The 22,500-nt window shown below is 33.8% G+C and overlaps 2 protein-coding genes across 2 annotated transcripts in view; both read right to left on the bottom strand.

Moving 5' to 3' along the window:
• Nucleotides 1-4,664: 4,664 nt before the first annotated feature.
• HELRODRAFT_181851 (hypothetical protein) lies at nt 4,665-10,187 on the bottom strand (the record flags this gene model as incomplete). Its single annotated transcript, XM_009031626.1, has 12 exons — nt 4,665-4,977; nt 5,427-5,550; nt 5,873-6,035; nt 6,281-6,391; nt 6,534-6,654; nt 6,762-6,825; nt 6,997-7,116; nt 7,642-7,770; nt 7,883-7,991; nt 8,246-8,299; nt 8,609-8,995; nt 9,699-10,187. The coding sequence occupies 12 exons, from the start codon at nt 10,185-10,187 to the stop codon at nt 4,665-4,667; spliced, it is 2,184 nt and encodes a 727-aa protein (XP_009029874.1).
• A 1,086-nt stretch (nt 10,188-11,273) lies between these two features.
• Nucleotides 11,274-22,500, bottom strand: part of HELRODRAFT_194439 (hypothetical protein) — a 14,377-nt gene continuing 3,150 nt past the window's right edge. Inside the window, exons 4-22 of the mRNA XM_009031625.1 lie at nt 22,400-22,500; nt 21,616-21,765; nt 20,760-20,810; nt 20,552-20,590; nt 19,779-20,219; nt 19,425-19,520; nt 18,535-18,591; nt 17,686-17,799; nt 17,214-17,349; nt 16,563-16,789; nt 15,763-16,374; nt 15,329-15,525; nt 14,464-15,133; nt 13,827-14,033; nt 13,345-13,443; nt 13,010-13,214; nt 12,250-12,839; nt 11,804-12,148; nt 11,274-11,685 (exon numbers count right to left, since the gene is read on the bottom strand). The exon at nt 22,400-22,500 is cut by the window's right edge and continues 121 nt beyond it. Of these exons, the coding sequence (XP_009029873.1) occupies nt 12,787-12,839; nt 13,010-13,214; nt 13,345-13,443; nt 13,827-14,033; nt 14,464-15,133; nt 15,329-15,525; nt 15,763-16,374; nt 16,563-16,789; nt 17,214-17,349; nt 17,686-17,799; nt 18,535-18,591; nt 19,425-19,520; nt 19,779-20,219; nt 20,552-20,590; nt 20,760-20,810; nt 21,616-21,765; nt 22,400-22,500 (3,455 nt within the window). The 3' untranslated portion in view covers nt 11,274-11,685; nt 11,804-12,148; nt 12,250-12,786. The remainder of the gene's footprint in view (nt 11,686-11,803; nt 12,149-12,249; nt 12,840-13,009; nt 13,215-13,344; nt 13,444-13,826; nt 14,034-14,463; nt 15,134-15,328; nt 15,526-15,762; nt 16,375-16,562; nt 16,790-17,213; nt 17,350-17,685; nt 17,800-18,534; nt 18,592-19,424; nt 19,521-19,778; nt 20,220-20,551; nt 20,591-20,759; nt 20,811-21,615; nt 21,766-22,399) is intronic.

Genomic DNA, 22,500 nt, shown 5'->3' with positions numbered 1-22,500 from the left:
TGTGTCTGTGTGTGTTTATATGTGTTTGTGTTTGTCTACATGTGCATGCGTGGCTATGGAATAACTTCGTATAATATATTTCAATTGAATTATTTTTTTGTTATTGCTACTAGTATTGCGGTTATTATTGTTGTTATTATTGTTGTTATTATTATTATTATTATTATTATTATTATTATTTTCTTTTTTTTTTCTCTCAGTTTCCCGAGTCGTGACGTCGGTAATTTGAAATCAACATCTCCATAACTATTTCCGTTATAGAAAAAAAATAGCATCATCATTGCTGTCATCATCATCGTCGTCGTCTTCGTCATCATCATCATTCACAATATGCAGTGCTTAATAAAAGTTGGTAATGTAAATAAAAGTCTCTTAATACATTTTCAATACGGTGATGTATGTGCGTGTTTATGTGTCTTTATGTGTGTGTGTGTGTTTGTGTGTGTCTTTATGTGCGTGTAGGAATGTACATTAGTATGTAATGTATGTACGTGATGTTTGTAAAAGATGCCAGATCTAAATAATGTTTACGCTTTCTTGCGTGTGTGTGTGTGTGTGTGTGTGTGTGTGTGTGTGCGTGTGTATGTGTGTGCGTGTGTCTGTAAAAAAATGCAAACATTCAAAAATACATACATACATTCATACATAAAAACATACATAAAAGGCAAACAAAAAAACAAATGTTAAGGGTAAAAACAAATACAATAAATTTCAAATATTAAAAGATACAAACAAACAAATGAACAAACAGACAGACATACATACAAACAGACATAAAAACAAACATACAAACAAGCAGACATACAAACAGTCATACAAACAAACATACAAACAAACATTTCAAGTTCATATTTTTTAGAAGCAGTCAAAAATGTCACAAACGTCATTACGTTCTCAAGATTTCATACAATCAAAATTTGTCTCTTTTTATTTGTATGTATATGTGTGTGCGCGCGTCTGAGTGTGTGTGTGTGTGTGTGTGTGTGTGTGTATACAAAAATAAAATAACACCCACCAATTCTTCAGGCAAAAAGTTTTTTCCTCGACACCATCATTGGCAGATGAGTTGGTTAAAAAATGAGGATGATGACGATGATGATAAATATTATTCTTATTATTTTTTTTTTTATTATAATTTATTATTATTATTAATATTATTAATTCATATTATTCTTATTAGGTAAAAAAAATAGCAGTTAATTAAACGTTCATTTTTATATCATAGTAATAAAAGTGTTATTATTATTATCACAATGACGATGATGATGATGACGTCAGTGATGATGATGATGATGACGTCAGTGATGATGATGATGATGATGATGATGATGATGATGATGACGGGTTCTGCCTTATCTCCGTTTTAGTTTAAGTTCAAAGAGAGAAATGAGTAACATGATCTGGAGCGATTCTGTAAAATCAATAGAGTCAAGTTATGAAAAAATAATTATAACAATAATAATAATAATTATTATAACAATAATATTAATAATTATAATAATAATAATCATAATAATAATCATAATAATAACAAAAAGTCACCCATTCCAGTTAACGTTTGTGTCATTTTCGTTTCGCAAAATCATTCATCTCCGCGCGCAAATACATACACATATTTATTTACGCGAGAATAATCGTAATCATTATTATTATTATTATTATTATTATTATTATTATTATTATTATTATTACTACTACTACTACTACTACTACTACTACTACTACTACTACTAAACAATCATTATCATCATCATTAGCTTCACCAACGAACTTTTTATCACAGACCTGACTTGAAGAAGAAGAGAGGCACATGCAATCCGACAGGGCCGTAGAATTTTTATAATTTAAACGAAACTAAATCAAATACATATATATATATATACCCATACACATACATATGTATTTGTACACATTCATACATATGAAAACATACATACAAATGTACACATGCATACATATGTTCACATACATACATACATACATATGTATGTATATATATTATACATATTTTATACATGTATGTGTGTATATATGTGTGTATATATACATGTGTATGCTTATGTGGGTCTTTGTATTCAACCGCGCGCTATACAATCTACAATTTTATATATGTATGTACATGTATATATATATATAGATACATATATGTATATATGTTTATATATATTTACATATATATAAGATTAACGGCATATATACATTAACCATTATCTTTTAACACGTACAAATAGGTTATATATGCCGGTACAAGCATATACATGCTAGGCCGGCCACGGAAAAAGTCTTGTTTTCTGCAGCCACTTGTGTTGTTCATGGTCCCGATAGAAGATCCTGACGATCTGAGGACTTTAAGCAGGTGCGAACCCATTCAAACACTCGTCAGAAAGGTAACTCGGACTGACTGAAACTATTCAAACATTTGAATACCATGATGGCAATTTTGAATTTGATTCTTTGCCTAACAGTCAGCCAGTGCAGGTTCAATAGATATGACTCACGTGTTTAAATTTTAACCCACCAGTAAATATTTTAGCTGCTCGATTTTGAATTGACTGTAGTTGGCATATGATTTTGTTTGAAGTTCCATAGGAAACACTAATACAGTAGTCTAGCTTAGAGTGGATAAACGCATGAACAACAGAGGTCCTAAACCTCGAGGAACTCCAGATGGAACCATTTGGGTCTCAGATAATGTAGAGTTGAGGAGAACCCGTTGTGTTCTACCAAGCAAATTCGATTCGAACCACGTCACGACTACTCTGGAAGTGCGAAAACGACATTTTAACTTTTCAAACTGCACAAACTTAGTGACATCATTATCAACAACAACAACAACATCATCATCATTTTTGTTTTTGTTGTTATTATTATGATTAAAATCATCGTCGTCGTAACCATGAATGAGCATTTTTAATTGCTCGAATTTAAGACTTCGCCAATCAAAGGAGCAATTAACTCGGTATAAATTAATATTAATTAAATACAATGAATTAAATTGCGTAAACACTGATACATACACACATACATACAAACATACATACAAACATACACACATACATACAAACAAACATACATACATACACTCACACATACATACATACACATATAAATAGACACATATAAGCGTACGTGCATTCATACATACATTAAGATACTTACGAACATACATACACAGATACACACACATGCAAACAAACATACACACATATAACAGACAAACAAACACCCACACAATCAAACATACCTGAAATAATTTACAGTCGAGCTAATCCATTTCAACAACTCAATTATATTTAATAGTGTCAAATTTCACAATCAAATATACCCATAAGAACAAACAAACATACAAACAAACCAACAAACAAAATGAATGAATGTATGAACAAACATGCATACAAACATATAAACATGCATACAAACATGCACACAAACAAACAACCGCACGTACATACAATGTTATTTCTACACGTAACTGTAACCTAGGGACAAATTAACGTTATTAATATTTTTAGTGTAGATTGTTGACTGCAATTGAGTTTAATCAGTCAGTCGTTCTTTCTTTCATTCATTTATTCATTTTCTGTTTATTCATTCATTCATTAATTCAATCATTCATTTATTCATTCATTTATTCATTCATTCATTCATTCATCCATATATTCATGCACTCAATCAATCTAAAGTTTTTTTTGTATTAATTCATCAGTTTGTTTGTTCATAATTTATCCATTCATTAACTCACTCACTCATTAACTCACTCAATCACTCACTCATTCACTCACTCACTCAATCACTCACTCAATCACTCACTCAATCACTCACTCACTCACTCTCTCACTCACTCATTCATTCACTCACTCATTCATAGATATTATTTTACGCTACTAGCTGATTTAATAGTTTCAGCTGTAAAATCAGACGTCGATTAATCGTAATCACCGTTCGTTATCAGAGATTTATAGATTATTGATAAACAAAAAAATATTATTACTTCAGTAATTATTGTGTGTGTGTGTGTGTCTGTGTGTGTATGTGTGTGTGTGTGTGTGTTGTTTTGTGTGTATGTGTGTGTGTGTGATTATTGATTATATAGATTATTGATAAATAAAAAAATATTATTACTTCAATAGATTATTGATAAATAAAAAAATATTATTACTTCAATAATTGTTGTGTGTGTGTGTTTTGTATATATGTGCGTGTGTGTGTGCGAATATTGATTATATAGATTATTGATAAATAAAAAAATGTTATTACTTCAATAATTGCTGTATGTGTGTGTATGTATGTATGTGTTGTGGTGTGTGTGTGTGTTTTTAATAATATAAAGTTTTTAATCAGTGAAATTTATTTATTTCAAAGTATTGACGTCATTATCATTTATTGATCTTTGGTAATAATATTTTATTGGTCGAATTCATGAAAAGATTGTAAACACTATCACCACCATCATCATCGTCATCATCATCATTACCATCATCATCGTCATGAAAGGACATCATCGTCCTTTTCAAATTAATCACCACGTCCAGATCATCATCATTATCACCATCCTCATCTTCATCATCATCATCACCACCACATCTTCATCTTCTTCATCATCACCACCACATCTTCATCTTCTTCATCATCATCACCACATCCTCTTCTTCATCACCACATCATCACCACATCATCATCAAAACCGACATCACAGCCATCATCATCCAGACGACACAGCAGCCGGAAACTCTATCCGATGTATTTACGATCGGCTGCATGAGTGGGGGTCTTTTTGTCAGGGCGATCCCGATTTCGAAATCCGGATTCTCCCACTTATCCCTATCGAAAACGCAGTTCCGGTATTTATCGTAATGCACGTTTTTCACCCTGCAGAGGTGCTTTCGCTTGTCCAGGCGGTTGACGTTCGTGAAATTTTTCACATGCACATTGTAGTGGTTCACGTACTTCAGGAGCAGGGATTTACTGGCGTTCATTCTGGAGTGTGTGTCGGTACGTGTGTGTGTTTGTCTGTCTGTGTGTTAGTCTGTGTGTGTGTGTTTGTTTCTGTTGTGTGTGTGTTTGTCTGTGTGTGTGTGTTTGTCTGTGTGTTTGTGTGAGTGTTTATATATGTTGTTGATATAATTCTCGGCTGAAAAAAAAACATATAAAAAACTGAAAACAAACATCACACACACACATGCGCACACACACGTACACAACACACACACGCATACACACACACGTATACACACACATACACACAGAAATACACACAGAAGTTCTAAGAGACACCCAGCGATCAATCAAACTGTCCCAAAAGACGACTGACAAACTACAAGTATTTTTATTAATTTCCATTCATTGCTACAAAATTACACCCACACACACATACACACACATACACACACTTACGCACATACACACAAGCACACAAAACCACACACCTATCAATCAGGGAATCCCATGACACTGGCGACAAATCAGTCATATTGTACTCACTCTTACAGCTGTAGATCAGCCTGATGTAGTTGCTGATGTTGAAGTTCGGCACGTCTGCCATCGTCAGGTCTTGATAATGATGATTACGTTGTGGGGGTTATGGTAATGATGGTTTTCGGTGGTGATGAGGTTGATGATGATGACGATGATGACAATGACGATGATGATAGAAACATTAATGAATGGAATGCTATTCAAGTATGTATAGACTATGAATGAATATGCATTTTTTTACATGCAAAAAAACAAGCATGCAAACAAACAAACATACACAAAAACAAACATACATACAAACAAACTAACATACAAACAAACTAACATACAAACAAACAAACAAACAAACATACAAACAAACAAGCCTACAAACAAACAAACATACAAACAAACATACTCTTCAACTCCATGATATTCAAGAGATACTGTTCATAATCAAGCAGCTGATAGCTATCACTATCAAGATAGTATATCCTAATTGTCGGGTTTCTGTAATTGGACGTAGATACGGATGGCGATACTAATTGAACTGATACTGGCACACCTGCTTTATCGTATATCTATTTGGGATGGATGGATGGATGGATGGATGGACGGATGGATAGATGGACGAACGGATGGACGGATGGATGGATGGATGAATGGATGGATGCATGAATAAATGATCGTTGAACAAATGAATGCACGATTTGATGGTTGACAAATAAATAAACAATCAACCAGCCAACCAGCCAACCAACCCACCAGCCAACTAGCCAACCAGCCAACCAACCACTCTGAATTCATCAAAATGTGTATGTCCAACAGGATTGAGAACGATGACGTCATGATACTGACGTATGATACTCTCCATGTAGATCGATTCGGATACTATGTAGTCTGACGTCCCAAATGGATTATGGAAAGTTAAAAGAACCTGGCGATGATGATGACGATGATGATGACGACGACACGACGACGATGATGATGAATGGGATGATGACGATGATGATAGTGGCTGTGGTCACCATCATCATCCTCAGCACCAACAACGTCATCATCATCATCCTCATCATCACCTTATTTTTATTTCTTCTAGCATCTTTCAATTCATCTTCCAAAAACTGTTTCATCTTTTTGACTTCGGGCGGTAGTAGCAATGTCTCGTGATTCCAAACATTGTAATAGTTATGGACATACCTAAACGAGTGAACAAGTGAACGAACGAACGAACGAGTGAACAAGTGAACGAACAAATAAATGACTAAAAAACGAATGAATGATGGAAAGAACGGACGGACACCAACATGTATAGGCCGTTAATTGTTATCATCTTCAGATTTTTGTGTATCATTTTGCTGTAGTAGCCACCTGGAAAGTGAAAAGTATTTTATGAAATAAAAAATTATGGTTATAAATATTATTAATCATTGATTAATTAAAAAATTATTTAATTAATTAATCAATTGCTTAATTAATTAATCAATTATCTAATTTATTTATTTATTTATTACCTAATTAATTACCCAATTAATTAATTACCACAATAAAAATCTTTAACCAGATTTAATATTAGTCTGATCTGTTCTACTAAAATTTGCCAGTTTCGACCATGTATTGTAGAAGTGATCCAGAAACCTCTGTACAATTGGGCGAAAAAAACTAATTATGACGTAATTATGGCGTAATTATGGCGTAATTAAAACAATAATAAAACCATAATTTGGTTGGGATGATAATTAATGTAAATATTATTATTTTTTATAATTTTAATAATTAATTACCTTGGTGTCCGGTTGGTCCCGCACGGAGAATAAGTTGGTGGGAAAGGTTTCTTCATTGAAGTGTATTTAATAAAAATTAATGATACACAATGATACATAATGATATTCAATGATACATAATGATACTCAACAATACATAATGATACATAATGATACTCAACAATACATAATGATACATAATGATACTCAGTGATACTCAAAGATACTTACGTTTCCTAGCAATCAATAATGATTGTAAAAAATCCAGAAATAAACGTTTTCCATGATTTTATCACGTGATTTTCATACATCATTATTACCATTACCGTCATTATCATCATCAGCATCTTCATCATCATCATCATCTTCTTCTACATCATCATCACTATCATCATCATGGCAATCATCATCATCATCACCTAACCATGGTTTCCAATGACCGGGTATACATTCCTCCCTCTTAGATTCTTGCTTAGCAAGTTGACAGTTGTGTTGGTGCACCTCATCTGGCTCTCGTAAGTTTCAGCCCAAACAGTGTGAGGAGACACGTCGCCTGCGAAGTCAAATTATTTGTTTATTCGTTCGTTCATTCGTTCATTCATTCGTTCGTTCGTTCATTCATTCGTTCGTTCGTTCGTTCATTCGTTCATTCATTCAAAGTTAACCGGTAAAGATAATTATGTCTGGGTTTAGGCCGTTGACTTTTTCTAGAAAGTTCTCGAAGGTTCTCGGTGGTATGTTGCACCTGTAGTCCCCAAATAACCCACTGGGACCCTGCGGTTATTGTTATCGGTATTGTATCGTTATCGTATCGATATCGTTAACGTATCGGTATCGTTTCGTATTGCATGGGAGATGTTGTGGTACTATAAATGAATTTCATTGTGTGAAAAATGTTGATGTCGTCAAGCTTAGTTTTATTTTTTAGCTCTCATTCATTCATTCATTCATTCATTCATTCATTCATTCATTCATTCATTCATTCATTCATTCATTCATTCATTCATTCATTCATTCACTCGCCCCACCTTCCCCCACTCCTCCAGACAACAGACAGGCAAACCGCAGTAGACATTTGTCCCCTGTTTTAAAAAAATAATCAACATCATCATTGTTTTCCATCATCGAAGGTTAAAGGTTAAAGGTCAAGTTCACTTCTCCAAAGTTCAGAGAAATCAATAAAACGCCACGAACATCGTTATGAGTACGTGCTAAACAAAATATCACACGCGAAGCATGGGATGAACGGGGATCTTTTCGTCGTATTCGAACCCGGTTACTGCGAAACAGCGCCAGGCGATCTTAACCGCTAGGCCATCACGCCGCCCGATAATAATAATAATATTGTTATTATTATTGTTATTATTTTTATTATTGTTGTTGTTACAGACCTCTTTATACCTCTCTTCAATGTGTACATCGGCCAGATGCACAATCTTAAGCACGGATTTCGCCGAATTCTTGTTATTATTATTATTGTTGTTGTTGTTGGATTTTTTTGTCACAATTCGTTTAATGATGAATTTATTCTCGTTATGGAACATGCTATCATTTTCGTCGTCTGAAGCAATTTTGCTGTCATCTTTAGCAGCAGCGTCTGTAGCGGCAGCAGCAGCGTCTGTAGCAGCAGAAGTAGCAGCAGCAGCATCTATAGCAGCAGAAGTAGCAGCAACAGCGTCTGTAGCAGCAGAAGTAGCTTTGTCAGATGTTATGCAAAAGTTAAAGAACTTGCATGTTTTCTTCGGGAGTACTTTTAATGGAGCTATAATTTTTAAAACCTGAAAAATAAAATTGGTATTTTCGTATTTGTATTGTATTGTATTGTATTGTATTGTATTGTATTGTGTTGTGTTGTATTGTATTGTATTGTATTGCATTGTATTGTATTGTAATACATCGTGATTTATTGTATTGTAATGTTTTGTGTTTTTTTACGCTGCGTTATAGTCAGTCGTCTCGTTTATTAGTCTCGTTTTGTCTCGTCTCGTTTGAACCAATAAAATTTGAATTACTAACATGTGGGGCATAATTTTTAACAACCCCAGGGCACATGTAATCGGCATTGTAACCCCGAGGTTGAAAGATGCTTTTGCAGATACCGATGGCCACATCTATCAGTTCTTCATCGGAGTAGTTACGCTCGAGGTACTTCAGAGCTACTATTGCTGTCTAGTTGGTTGGTTGGTTGGTTGGTTGGTTGGTTGGTTGGTTGGTTGGTTGGTTGGTTGGTTGGTTGGTTGGTTGGTTGGTTGGTTGGTTGGTTGGTTGGTTGGTTGGTTGGTTGGTTTTTTTCGTTGTTTGTTTTTTTGTTTGTTTGTTTTTTTTATTCAATCGTAAATTAATAATGCAATTATTCATTCATTCACTCAAGCAACTCATTCATTCATTCCGCTATGATAATTATTTTATATAATAATAATAATAACAAATATTAATTATTGTTATTTGTTAAAAATAAAAAAATGTTTTTCAAAAACCCACCATGCAAACTTGGCAGGGCAGTGTCTCATTCTTAAAATCTTCAATGCTTTCGTTTATCGATGGTTTCAACAAGATGTTATCAGACATCTTATCATCATTATAGTTGTTGTTGTTGTTGATGTTGTTGTTGATGTTGTTGTTACTGCTGAAATAAACAGCATCAACTAATTTCTGGAAGACTATATCGATTCTTTTGCTCAAGATGTGAGTGGCTATATCAGAGAACTTGAAAAACTTCCTCACAGATGAAAATATGTAAAACTTCTGGTACCAGCTTAGGCCAAAAACCGTATCTAGGATCGATTTTTCAAACGGTGAATCGGATAATAGTCGGTATTTTTCGATAAGATTATTCGGAGGTGCATGTTCTTCAACAACGGAGTTAGTCTCTACTTGATCGGTACTCGGTTCGAATGCTACCACAGTACGCGGTATACCGATGCCACACATCACTACGAAACCGAAAACTACCGGTATAAGAACCGACATTTCGGAAAATCGGTAACTTACGAGTCTTCGAAAATTTGATTTTTAAATACAAATTACCAGGTTTTAAAACATTCCACTTCGATCTGTGTTCCTATTGCTGTACTATATATAGGTAGATGTGTGTGCGTGCGTGTGTGTGTGTGCGTGCGTGCGTGTGTGTGTGCGAAACTGATTGATAAGAAGGTACACTTGAATGAGAAGAAAATTCTCGAACTCCGACCCAAAATTTCAAAAAAACACCTATGACTATCTGTCTTATCATTAAAAAATAATAATAACTATAATTAATATTGTTATTCATTATTATTGTTATTGTTATTAATATATTTACTATTATCATCATCGCGACATCATGGTTACTGGTTGCATTATAAACCCATCTTCCTCATCATTACCACCATCTTCTACTGTATCATCATCATTATCATCATCATCATCACTTTTGTTATAAATTATAATAATTATAACTATAATTATTAATAAGGTAGCCATAATAATCATAATTTTATTTACAGGTCATCATCAGTGTTATCATCCACTCGTTCCTTATAGGCACTTGTGATAAGGTTTCGTTTGAATTGTTTTAAGAGATGTTGGAAAGTTACTTTATTTTTAATCACGTGACACAAATAACATTATTATTATTATTATCGCTATAACCACTACTACCACTACTACCACTACTACTAAAGCATCACTACTATTACTGCTGCTATAATTACTACTACCACTACTTTTTTTATTATTATTCGTTTATTTGCTATATAAGCGGGAGACCGTAACGAGCTGTAACTAATTCAACAAGTACTGTCATTCTAAGATAAAATGTAAAATATGAACTGGCAAAATTGCATCATAATACTTCTACTACAATTACTTCTCTAACTAGTAACAATGATAATTTCATTTGTCTTCCTCTGAATTTTCATCTCGAAGAAAAATATTTTTTTTTTGAACAGTTTAATTGAACTTACAGAGGTTAAAAGAAGAACAGTCAGACATTTAAATGTAGTATCAGGAACAATAATAATTAATAATAAAAATTAATTATTATTAATTAATTAATAATAAAAATCAATTATTATTAATAATTATTATTAACATAATTAGATTTGAACTTTAGGATGAATAATTATAAAGATATATATTTTTTTATTGGACTTAATATGATCTGATCAGACACAATAAATGTAATGACATACCATTTATAAATACAATATTATATATTTATATTAATTATATTTATATTATTTATATATATATTATTTATATATATATTTATTTAATATTCATCAAATAATTTTCATTTATATAGCGTTTAATTCAGTTTCAGTTCCGAAAATCGACATTTCCATTTTTCCAAAAAAAACTCGAAGGTTACTAAACAAAAGTTTGAAAGAATGTTTCTTAACTAAAAAATCACGCTACATAAAATTTCATCTTTCATGAGATTGATTCTTCACTGAACACTAAACCCGAGTAAAGTTGCATTAGCCAGCTGAATAGTAATTTTATTATTATTATTATATTATGATAATTATATTATTATTGTTAATAATTATAGTTGAATAATTAAAAATGAAATAGACTTGAGAGAACGACCAGAGGCTCTTAACCTGCTTGTAAAAGTAGTTGTATGTACAAAAGGTGCGTGTAATACTTCTGCTTCGAATTGATGACGATCTTGATGATGATTGTCATCTTTTCATCATCATAATCATCATCATCTTGAGATCATCATCATCGTCGTCGTCGTCATGCTGTTGTTGACATGAGGACAACGTGCAAGCACCAACGAATATAATAAATACAGATCTTATCGTTACATGCTGAATGATGCTGCCAGCTAAGAGCAAACAGCTGTTATCACGGCTAAGCTGATCATTAGCCTAGCTGTTTATCCAAGCTAAGCTGATCAGTAGCCTAGCTGTTTATCCAAGCTAAGCTGATCAGTAGCCTAGCTGTTTATCCAAGCTAAGCTGATCAGTAGCCTAGCTGTTTATTCAAGCTAAGCTGATCAGTAGCCGAGCTGTTATCCAAGCTAGGCTGATCGGTAGACTAGCTGCCATCCTTAGCTAGTTACTGCAGCTGAAACAGAAAACAAATGACGTCATCCAAGCAGCTGGCTATGGTTGATTGGCCGTAGCGTACAATTTTTCGTCGTTAATGTGGTTGGAAATATTTTTACAAATGTTGACATCTCATTTCTCAACAGTTGAAAATTTCTTCCAACAAATGGCGCTGTTGATCGGGTGGTAGTAGTAGTAGTTGTTGTAGTAGTCGTCGTCTTGATGATAGTTTCAGTATTTTTTTTTGGTACTTTTTAATGTTTTTTGTAATTTTTTTTGTATTTGTATATTTTTCTCTTTTTTTTGATATTTTCCGTCGGCTTTTCTTACAAAAATAATTCATACTGGACAAACACGTAGCACCGTTCATCATAACAACACATCCTGATTCCAATAAGTCAAACGAATAACCTCGTTACCATCATCATCATCATCATTATTATTATTATATCATTATTATTATATTATTATATTAAATTATATTATACAATTATAATTATTATGTACAGGGCTTCACTACCACCCACCAATCATTTACGAGGGGCGGCGACTAGCAGGGAAGGGTGCAAGTCGACAGATGGTGCTTGAATAAGAGAAAGTAAAATGAATGAATAAAAAAAATGAATGAATGAACGAACGAACAAATGAATGAATTGAAAAATGAATGAAGGAAAGAATGAATGAATGAATAAATGAACGATTGAATTGAAAAATGAATGAAGGAACGGATGAATGAATGAATGAAATACTTACCCCTAGTGCTGCTAGAATGAGATGACGCACTATTGCACCTGCTAACCAATAGGAGACCACCAAGTTTGCTACCCGAACTCTCATTGGTCGGTTTAAATATCGGTGGACTGGACAAAATATTGATCGGCGATTGCGATTGGCTGAAATATCTTCTATTTAACGGAATCAATGAATTTGTTGATTCTAGAGCGCTCATGGCTGGAACCTGGAAGTTATAGACATTAATAAACAATGAATGAATGATTGAATTAATGAATGAATGACCAAACAACAACAATAATAATAATAACAATAATAATAATAACAATAATAATAATAACAATAATAATAATAACCTTATTATCGGCGTCATATTTTAGGTGGTTGTTGTTGTTGTGGGGAGTTGGGCAGATTTTATGCATCGGAGCTGTCAAAGTCTGCGTATGTCTGTCGTACTGATTATTATTATTATTATTACTATTATTATTATTGTTGTCGTCGTTGTTGTTGTTATTAATTGTTTGTTTGTTGTTGAAGCGTTGTACGCTTTTGCGATTTAAAAATTGATGTATGTATAGAATATGGTCTGATGATAAATGATTAATAATTTTTTGATGCACATACATAAGACAAGTTTAACTTTGGCTCTCTTTAACAAGGCATTAAAAGTAGGCTTAAAAGTAGATGGAATGAAGATTGATGTTTTATTAAGTTTGTTAGAGTGCAGCATGGATAGTGAATTAATACATTCATTCATTCGCTCATTCATTCATGTACTCGCTCGTTAATTCATCCATTCATTCATCCGACCAATGAAAATGGCGGAAAATAGCATTACCATAATGTTGACCAATGATAAGTCGACGAGAGATCGACACTTCTGCAGAGCGTTGCTATGGTAACTGTGGTTGTTGTTGCCATGGAAATTGAAATTTAGATTGTGAAAAAATTTGTGTAGCGCTTTATCTGATGTCTGATTATTTTTGTTGGTGTTGTTGTTGCTTGTTTGGGTCTCAACAGATGACAAGTCCGGCTTTTGTTTAGTCTGAATGTGGAAAAATTACATTGAATAAGTTGTTATCAACATGTAAGGATTTGAATGTTAGAATTTAAAACGTGTTGTTAATACATACATGTTTGTTGTTTTAATGCTAATGTTAACGCATAAAATACATATATTAACGCTTCGTTACTTAGGTGAATACAATTCAATATTTCTGTTTGAATTTGACAGCAATTTTGAAGAAATGACTCGAAATTTCATACTAAATTTGTAGAACATCAAATTTTGAAATGTTTCAACAGCCATCCCACGACAACTGATACAAAACCAAGCAACATAAGCCAGAATTATCTTCAAATTTCACTTAACATAAACATTCTTAAAAGTGTAAAACCCAGCAAAACCCAGCAACACCACCACTGCATACATATTTTCAAATCGGCAAACAAATAAACAAACAAACAAAAATTACCTGAATTTTATAAATCCGTCGCTCTAATCCTTTACAATTTTCATTCAGTGATTCATTCTCATTCCTCAATTCCTCTATGGCTTGCATCAGAATCAGCTGTGCATCATTGCCATATTCCACTTTGCTTATCCACTTTGTTATTTCCTCTTCATCGGCTTCCAATCTGGCTCTTAACCCGCCGATTTCAACGTTCAGTAGGTCTATGATGGATGTCTTTTCTTCTAGTTTCTCGGCTAGGTTGTTGGATTTTTCTAGTAAAATGTTTCGTTCTTTCTCGAAGTTTTGAATCCTGCATACGAATGCATCTCGCTGCAGTTCCATGCAATCGGCCTGCTGTTTCAGTCGTCTTGATTGGTTTTCCGAATCTATTAGCTTCCTCTCAGTGTCTTCTGAGAGCCTCTGCAGGTTTTGATTTCGTCTTTTCAAAAGTTCCACCAGTGATTCTAATTCGCCGTTTCTGTCTTCTAGTTTTTCGACAGTGGACAGCCAACTCTGGCGATCTTTTTCCTGTTCGGCTGTTTTCTTTTTCAGCTTGAGGTCAGTTTGTTTCAAATCCTCAACCACCTGCTCCAGCTGCTTCTTCGCTTGGTCCTCGTCGAATTTCAACTCGCTGAGTTGCGTTTGTAAGAGCTCCTCTTGAGATTTGCTACGCGTTAGCTCCTGCTTCAATCTGTGCTCGGTTGTAGTTTGTGGTAGAATTTTTAAATTGTGGTGGAATTTTTAAATTGTGGTGGAATTTTTAAATTGTGGTGGAATAAAGACGCAGCGCGTGAGTTGTGTTGAAAAATTAAGGTTACAATGAGACTAAGAAATGATAATTTTAATGTATTTTAAGTTTATTAAACGCATAAAATCTCATACATACTTTTTATTCTCGTCAAACAGCTCATCCCTATTTAATTTAAGCGACTTTTCGGCACCTTCTAATCGTTCGACTGATTCAGTTAGATTTTTTTCCGAGCTAGCAAGTTGTTCCACCCTCAGCTGGAGATCGCAGATAATGGACTCGTCCATCTCAATTATTTCTTTTAGGATCTCGCAGTCTTTCTCAAGTTTGCAGACCTGGTGATGATGACGATGATGGTGGTGGTGATAATGATGATGTTGATGATGATGATGATGTTGATGATGGTGGTGGTGATGATGATAATAGTGATGATGATGGTGGTGGTGGTGATGATGGTGACCAATAGGGTGATGATTATGAAATAAAAGATCAAAGGGAAAGAGGTGAGGAATAAATCTAACTGCAAAAATTTAATTTCATTCATTCATTTTTCGTTTTTTTTTCAATCTCACCTTCTGATGTAGCACTTCATTCTCGTCCTCACCGGTCATGGACTGGACATACTTTGAAAATCGCACATCACTACTATTCAAACTGGCTATCTCTGGGGATTTCCATTTCGAGGACGTCAACGATTTACTTTCACTTTGATTTGCAAACTTATTATAATCGCTATTATTATCATCATCGTTGTTGTTGTTGTTTGTTTCTTCATTCAAAATGGCGGAGGACGAGAGACAGCTATCACTATCATCACCATCGTCATCATTATCAAGATCATAGTTTACAAAACCACTGTCGTCGTTATCGTCATCGTGAACAATCAACGAAATATCGGTTGGAAATATTGATTCGAGAGTTTCGGTTTCGTTTTCAATTTTCTGGAAATCTCGGAAGAGTCTAGTTTTCTCCTGGCAGAGCAAAGCCAGCTGATCCAACAGCTGCTTTTCGCGTAGCTTGCTGCTAGCCAATCGAGTTTCGAGGATTTGAATTCTCTTGAGATGGTCCTGATTATCTAGAATTTCCGAGTCTCCTTTTAGTACGGTTGTTGTTGATGTTTTTTGGGATTGTTCCTGCAGACGAGGTGTAGTTTCACTTTCGATGATATCAGCTGCGGGTGTGGCCTAGAGAACGAATGGTGAAAATGATGAAATGGATGACGACGATGATGATGATTATAGTTGGAGTGAAGATGATGACGCAGTTGATAAGTAGCCAAAAAATATAAATATAAAAGACGCAAAGACACAAAACAGATTTTTATCTCTATGTAAGATAGTTTAAAAACCAAACAAAAACACCAACAACCAACCGTATCAAGAGGCATTGAGTCGACCGACTCTCCATCATCATCACCATCATCGCCACCATCACCACCATCATCATCAATGGTGGTTATAGCCTCAGTTGTATCGTCATCATAACCGAACGATGGTGATGGTGACGATGATGGTGAAGACGACGACGACGACGATATTGTTATCAAGGTGGCTGTGGATGGTGAAGCTATTGAAGTCACTGCTCCAATTGTCACTACATCTAGGGCAATGGTTATAATAATTAATAGGCAGCAGCAGAAGTAGCAGCATGGCAACAGTAGTAGTAGCGGTAATCTTAAAATCATTTTAATTACAAATAAAATCATAATTATAATATAATATATAATAATATTAATGATGATGATGGTAATTTCTAGGATCTGGACAAAACTGAGTGAGAGATGTGTGTGCAGGCTGTTATGCCCAAGGTATGGTAGATCTTCCAGTAAGATTGAAGCAAATCGTTCCGTGAAAAGATTTCAAAAGAGAATTAAAAATTTATTTGTTCAACAAAGCATTTAATCACGGTATTATCCTCTGAGGAATGTCAATAGAGTGAATAATATAATAATAATAATAATAATAATAATAATAAACAACAATAATAATAATAATTATAATAAAATAATAATAATAATAATTACCGTCATCATTATCGTGATCGTCGATGTTTATTTTAAGCTGTTGCAGCTGTTTTGTCAGCTGGTCAATCTGCAGCTGCAGCTGCTGGTTCCTGTGGATCAGTGCACAATCTGCCAGCAGGTCAGCTTTGTCCATCGCCTGAGTAAGTCAGTGAATGAATGAATGAAGGAGTGAATGAATTGATGAATGAGTGAATGAATGAATTGATGAATCAGTGAATCAATGAATGGATGAATCAGTGAATCAATGAGTAAATGAGTGAAAGAAGGAACAAATGGATGAATGAATGAATGAATGAATGAATGAATGAATGAATGAATGAATGAATGAATGAATGAATGAATGAATGAATGAATGAATGAATGAATGAATGAATGAATGAATGAATGAATGAATGAATGAATCAACGAATGGATCAACGAATGAATCAACGAATGAATGAAGAAACAAATGAATAAATGAATGAACTCTCACCTCACTATCTCCTCCTTCAAACTCCAAAACTTGGAATTCCAATTCTTCATTTTTGATTTTCAAGTCCTCCAATTCGACAGTCTGTCTCTCTATCTTCGTCTCGTACTCTTGTATCTGATGACGACGAAGACGAAGAAGAGGTAGATGAAGATGATGAAAATGATAAAGACGATGGATAATGGTGAAGATGATAAAGATGATAGATAATGGTGAAGATGGTAGTAGATGAAGATGATGATGAAGACGAAATCTTTAAAAAACAACATTAAATTATATTAGCAATAATGTTGGCATCCGATATATATATATATATATATATATATATATAATATATCAATAGATATATTATTTATTTATATTATATTATTATATTATATTATTTATATTATAATATTAAGAAAGTGGCAATGTTCGTCTAGATTGATTGCAATGTTAACTTTTCGAACTTGCCAGCAACTGCCAGCCCTACCTACTCTTACAATCACTCTTAACGATAAAATTTCTAATAATAGTAAATAATTATTTTAATTAATAAAATAAAATTAATTAAGTAAATGAAAAATAAATATATATTAAATGAAATTAATTAAATAATAATTAATAGGTAATTAACAATAATATATATAGATAATATTTCCTCATTAAATTTTCTTAATTCTGTTTTATTAACATTTTATAATTAAATTTACTTGCTTCCTATCGTATATTAATTTTTTCTTTTGAATGAATGAATGAATGAATGAATGAACGAATGAATGAATGAACGAATGATTGAATGAATGCTTTTTTTATTAACATTTTATAATTAAATTTATTTGCTCTTTATAAAAGTCTCTTTCAGTGACGAACCTTGCCTTCCAGAGCTATGATTGCCAACTGGAGCGACTCTTTCTCCAACTCCCAATCCTTAATAATAATAATAACAACAACAACAATAATAATAATAATAATAATGATAATAATAACATTGAGAACAATCTTTTTATTCAGCAATAATAAAATTAATGAAAATGACAGTACAAATAAAATGAAATAAAATAATGAAATAAAATAATATGCCAAATGCAAGATATGGAGTATTAATCTGAGAAGCTCATCATTCGAATCGCAAGGGTACCACCAGAGTTAACTAGTTTGCTGTCAATAATAATAATAATAATAATAATAATAATAATAATAATAATAATAATAATAATAATAATAATAATAATAGTAGTAGTAGTTGTGGTAGTGGTGGTAGTAGTAGTATTAGTAGTAGTAGTAGTAGTAGTCTGGCTTAGAATGTTTAAGTGGTTTAAAATGGTCTCAAATGATTAAAACAATGCGTGTCTGTTTTGCAGATCTTAACCCTTTTGAAGTTTCTTAACTTTTTCGTCTTATAAATTGTAGAATGTCTATGTTTGTGTGTGTGTATGTACGTGGGTATATGTACGTGTGTACGTATGTGTGTGTGTGTGTGTGTGTGTGTGTGTGTGTGTGTGTGTGTGTGTGTGTGTGTGTGTGTGTGTGTGTGTGTGTGTGTGTGTGTGTGTGTGTTGGTTCAGCTTTAAACACAATGGGTGTTTTGTGAGCTATGCTATGTTAGAGTTAAGAAGTGCCAGTAAGTTTATCTCCACCACAATTGTTGTCGTCTTCATCATCATCATTAGCGTCATCATCATCATCATCATCGTCGCCATCAGTATCACAATCATTATCATGAACAACAGCACGATAGCAACATCATCATCAAGACCGACCAATGGAAGTTTGGCGAGTTCGGCGTATGATTTTTGCAGCGATAGATGCTCCTTCATCAGCCTCTTGTAGTCGGCGTGTGTGCATTCTGACTCAATCTGGTGATGGTGATAAGGAGGATGATTGTGATGATTATGGTGGATAGGGCGGTAATGATGATGATGATGGACGGTAATGATGATGATGATGGACGGTAATGATGATGATGATGGACGGTAATGATGATGATGATAGGACGGTTATGATGATGATGGCCGTGATGACGTTGGTGTTTTTGTGGGGGCAACAACGCGAGTGATGAAAATGATGACGATGATGCTAGTGATAATATTTATAATAAAGAAACCTTCACTAACCCCATTCTTAACTTCCTCCCCACCACCACCATCATCATCATCACCTCTCTCCAAACCTTTCCCTCCATCATAATCATCACCAGCTTTCTTCGCATCAGCATCATCTTCATCATCTTCGTCGTACGATTTACTCAGTCCGCTATCATCATTATCATCATCATCGTCGTTATCATCATCATCTTCTTCTTCATCATCTTCGTTTTTCAGTCTATCAACTTGGGTGATTAATCTTTCATCTCCATTGAACTCTTTGGCTTCATCGTCATTGAGATCACCATCATCATCATCACCACCACCATTATCATCATCATCATCGCCGCCGTTAACTGGATCATTATCATCACTGCCACCACCACCACCATCGTCGTCGTCGTCTTCGTCGCTACTGACATCGTAGAATAGGAACTGCATGTCTTTTTTATAGGCCAATCTACCGTTTATCTAAAATGTGTGCGTGTGTTTCAGTGTGTGTGTGTGTGCGCGCGTGTGTGTGTGTGTGTGCGCGCGTGTGTGTGTGTGGGAAGAAAAAGTATTTTTATTTTCTTTCTTTATTAATCGTTCGTTTATTACGATGTGATATTTCCCGCTTATTCGTCTTTCATTCTTCTAGTTATTCTTTCATCTTTCTATCCATTCATCCATTTATTTATTCATTCATCCATCCATCCATTCATTCGTTCGTTCGTTCGTTCATTCATTCATTCATTTATTCATTCATTCATTCATTCTTTCAATCATTCATTCATTCAATCGTTCCATCTATCACTACTAACGATCGGCCTAGTAGCCCCCGGTAGCATAAATCTTACGGTCTGAAAAATTATAATTTTATAAATTATGGATTATATTTATATTCGTTGTTATAATTATTGTTATAATTATTGTTGTTTGTTGTGTTGTTGTTCTTGTAATTATTATTGTTGTTGTTGTTGTGGTTGTTGTGGTTGTTGTTGTTGTGGTTGTTGTTGTTGTTGTAGTCACCTTTTTCTCCAGCTCTTCATCCAAGTTTAATTTTTTCAAGGATTTTTGTTTCTGCGAAAAATGTGAAAATAAAACATCATCATCATCATCGTCATCACCATACTCATCATCATCGTCATCATCACCATACTCATCATCATCGTCATCATCATCGTCTTCATCATCATCATCATCTTACCTTCAATTCGTCTTTTAATTTTTGTATTAATATCTTCTGTTTTTCAGCTCTTGTTTTTAATATTTCAAGCGTCGGTGATGTTGATGATGATGATATTGTTGTTGTTGTTGTTGATGATGATGGCGATGGCGATGATGATGATGATGAGGTTGTTGTTGTTGTTGTTGTTGTGGTTGATGATGATGACGATGATGATGATGACGTAGCTAAATGTTTAGCTAGTGAGTCATAAAGTTCTTGAACTTTCAACTTTGACTCCGATATTTCTTTTGTCTATTTTTATTAACAATATTATTATTATTATTATTAGTAGTAGTAGTAGTAGTATTAGTAGTAGTAGCAGTAGTAGTAGTAGTAGTAGTAGTAGTAGTAGTAGTAGTAGTAGTAGCAGCAGCAGCAGTAGTAGTAGTAGCAGCAGCAGTAGTAGTAGTAGCAGCAGCAATAATAGTAGTAGTAGTAGTAGTAGTAGTAGTAGTAGTAGTAGTAGTAATAGTAGTATCAACCGAAAAGACCGTAGAAGCAAGGGTATTATAATAGAATTCTCTTCAAGAGAATACATTCATAAAAAAAAGTTTCCCCAAAACATACTAGAAGATACAAAGTCGGAAATACAAAAATACAAAACCGGAAATACAAAAAAACTGAAATACAGAATAAAAATACACAGAAAAAACATACAAGCAATTCATTTTCGCTTTTCAGTTTGTCCAACGCGTTTTCAAGAGACTTCTTCTCATTTGATAAAATGCCATTGTCATCTTTTAGTTGAGACACTTGCATTTCTGAGGTTTTCAACTTTTCTTGCTGTACATTTGTTTGTTTGTTTGTCTGTTTGTTAGTTTGTTTGTCTGTTTGTTTGTCTGTGTGTATGTATGTGTTCGCACGTGTGTTCGATGTTTGTATGTATGCGTGTGTTTGAATGTATATATTTGTATGTGTGTACGTCTGTAGAGATATGCTGCTGCTGCTGATGATGATGATGACGACGATGAGGATGATGATGACGACGATGATGATAACAATGATGATGATGATGATAACGATGATATTCACTCCATCACTCAACAATAACAACCATACCTAGCAACATAACGCCAGACAACCTAGCATTAATCATCATTAAGTGGAGTGGTAAAAATAATAGCAATTGTTGCTGAGTTGGTTGGTGGGTTGGTTGGGTGGTTGACTCATTCATCCAACCATTCATTCATTTATTAATTCATTCATTTATTCATTCATTCATTCATTCATTCATTCATTCATTCATTCATTCATTCATTCATTCATTCATTCATTCATTCATTCATTCATTCATTCATTCATTCATTCATTCATTCATTCATTCATTCATTCATTCATTCATTCATTCATTTATTCATTTATTCATTCATTCATTTATTCATTCTTTCTTTCATTCATTCCTCCATTCATTCACTCCTCCATTCATTCATTCAAAGCTAACCAGCAAAATAAAACTAGTGCCTTCGCCTTTTCTTGGGTATTTATATTGTGGCTGCTGTTGTTGTTGCTGCTGCTGCTGTAGTAACGACAGCTGCTGCTGTT

The sequence above is a fragment of the Helobdella robusta genome, assembly GCF_000326865.2.
Source record: "Helobdella robusta unplaced genomic scaffold HELROscaffold_76, whole genome shotgun sequence".
Classification (NCBI taxonomy): Eukaryota; Metazoa; Annelida; class Clitellata; order Rhynchobdellida; family Glossiphoniidae; genus Helobdella; species Helobdella robusta.
This window is presented reverse-complemented; position numbering and strand designations above follow the sequence as displayed.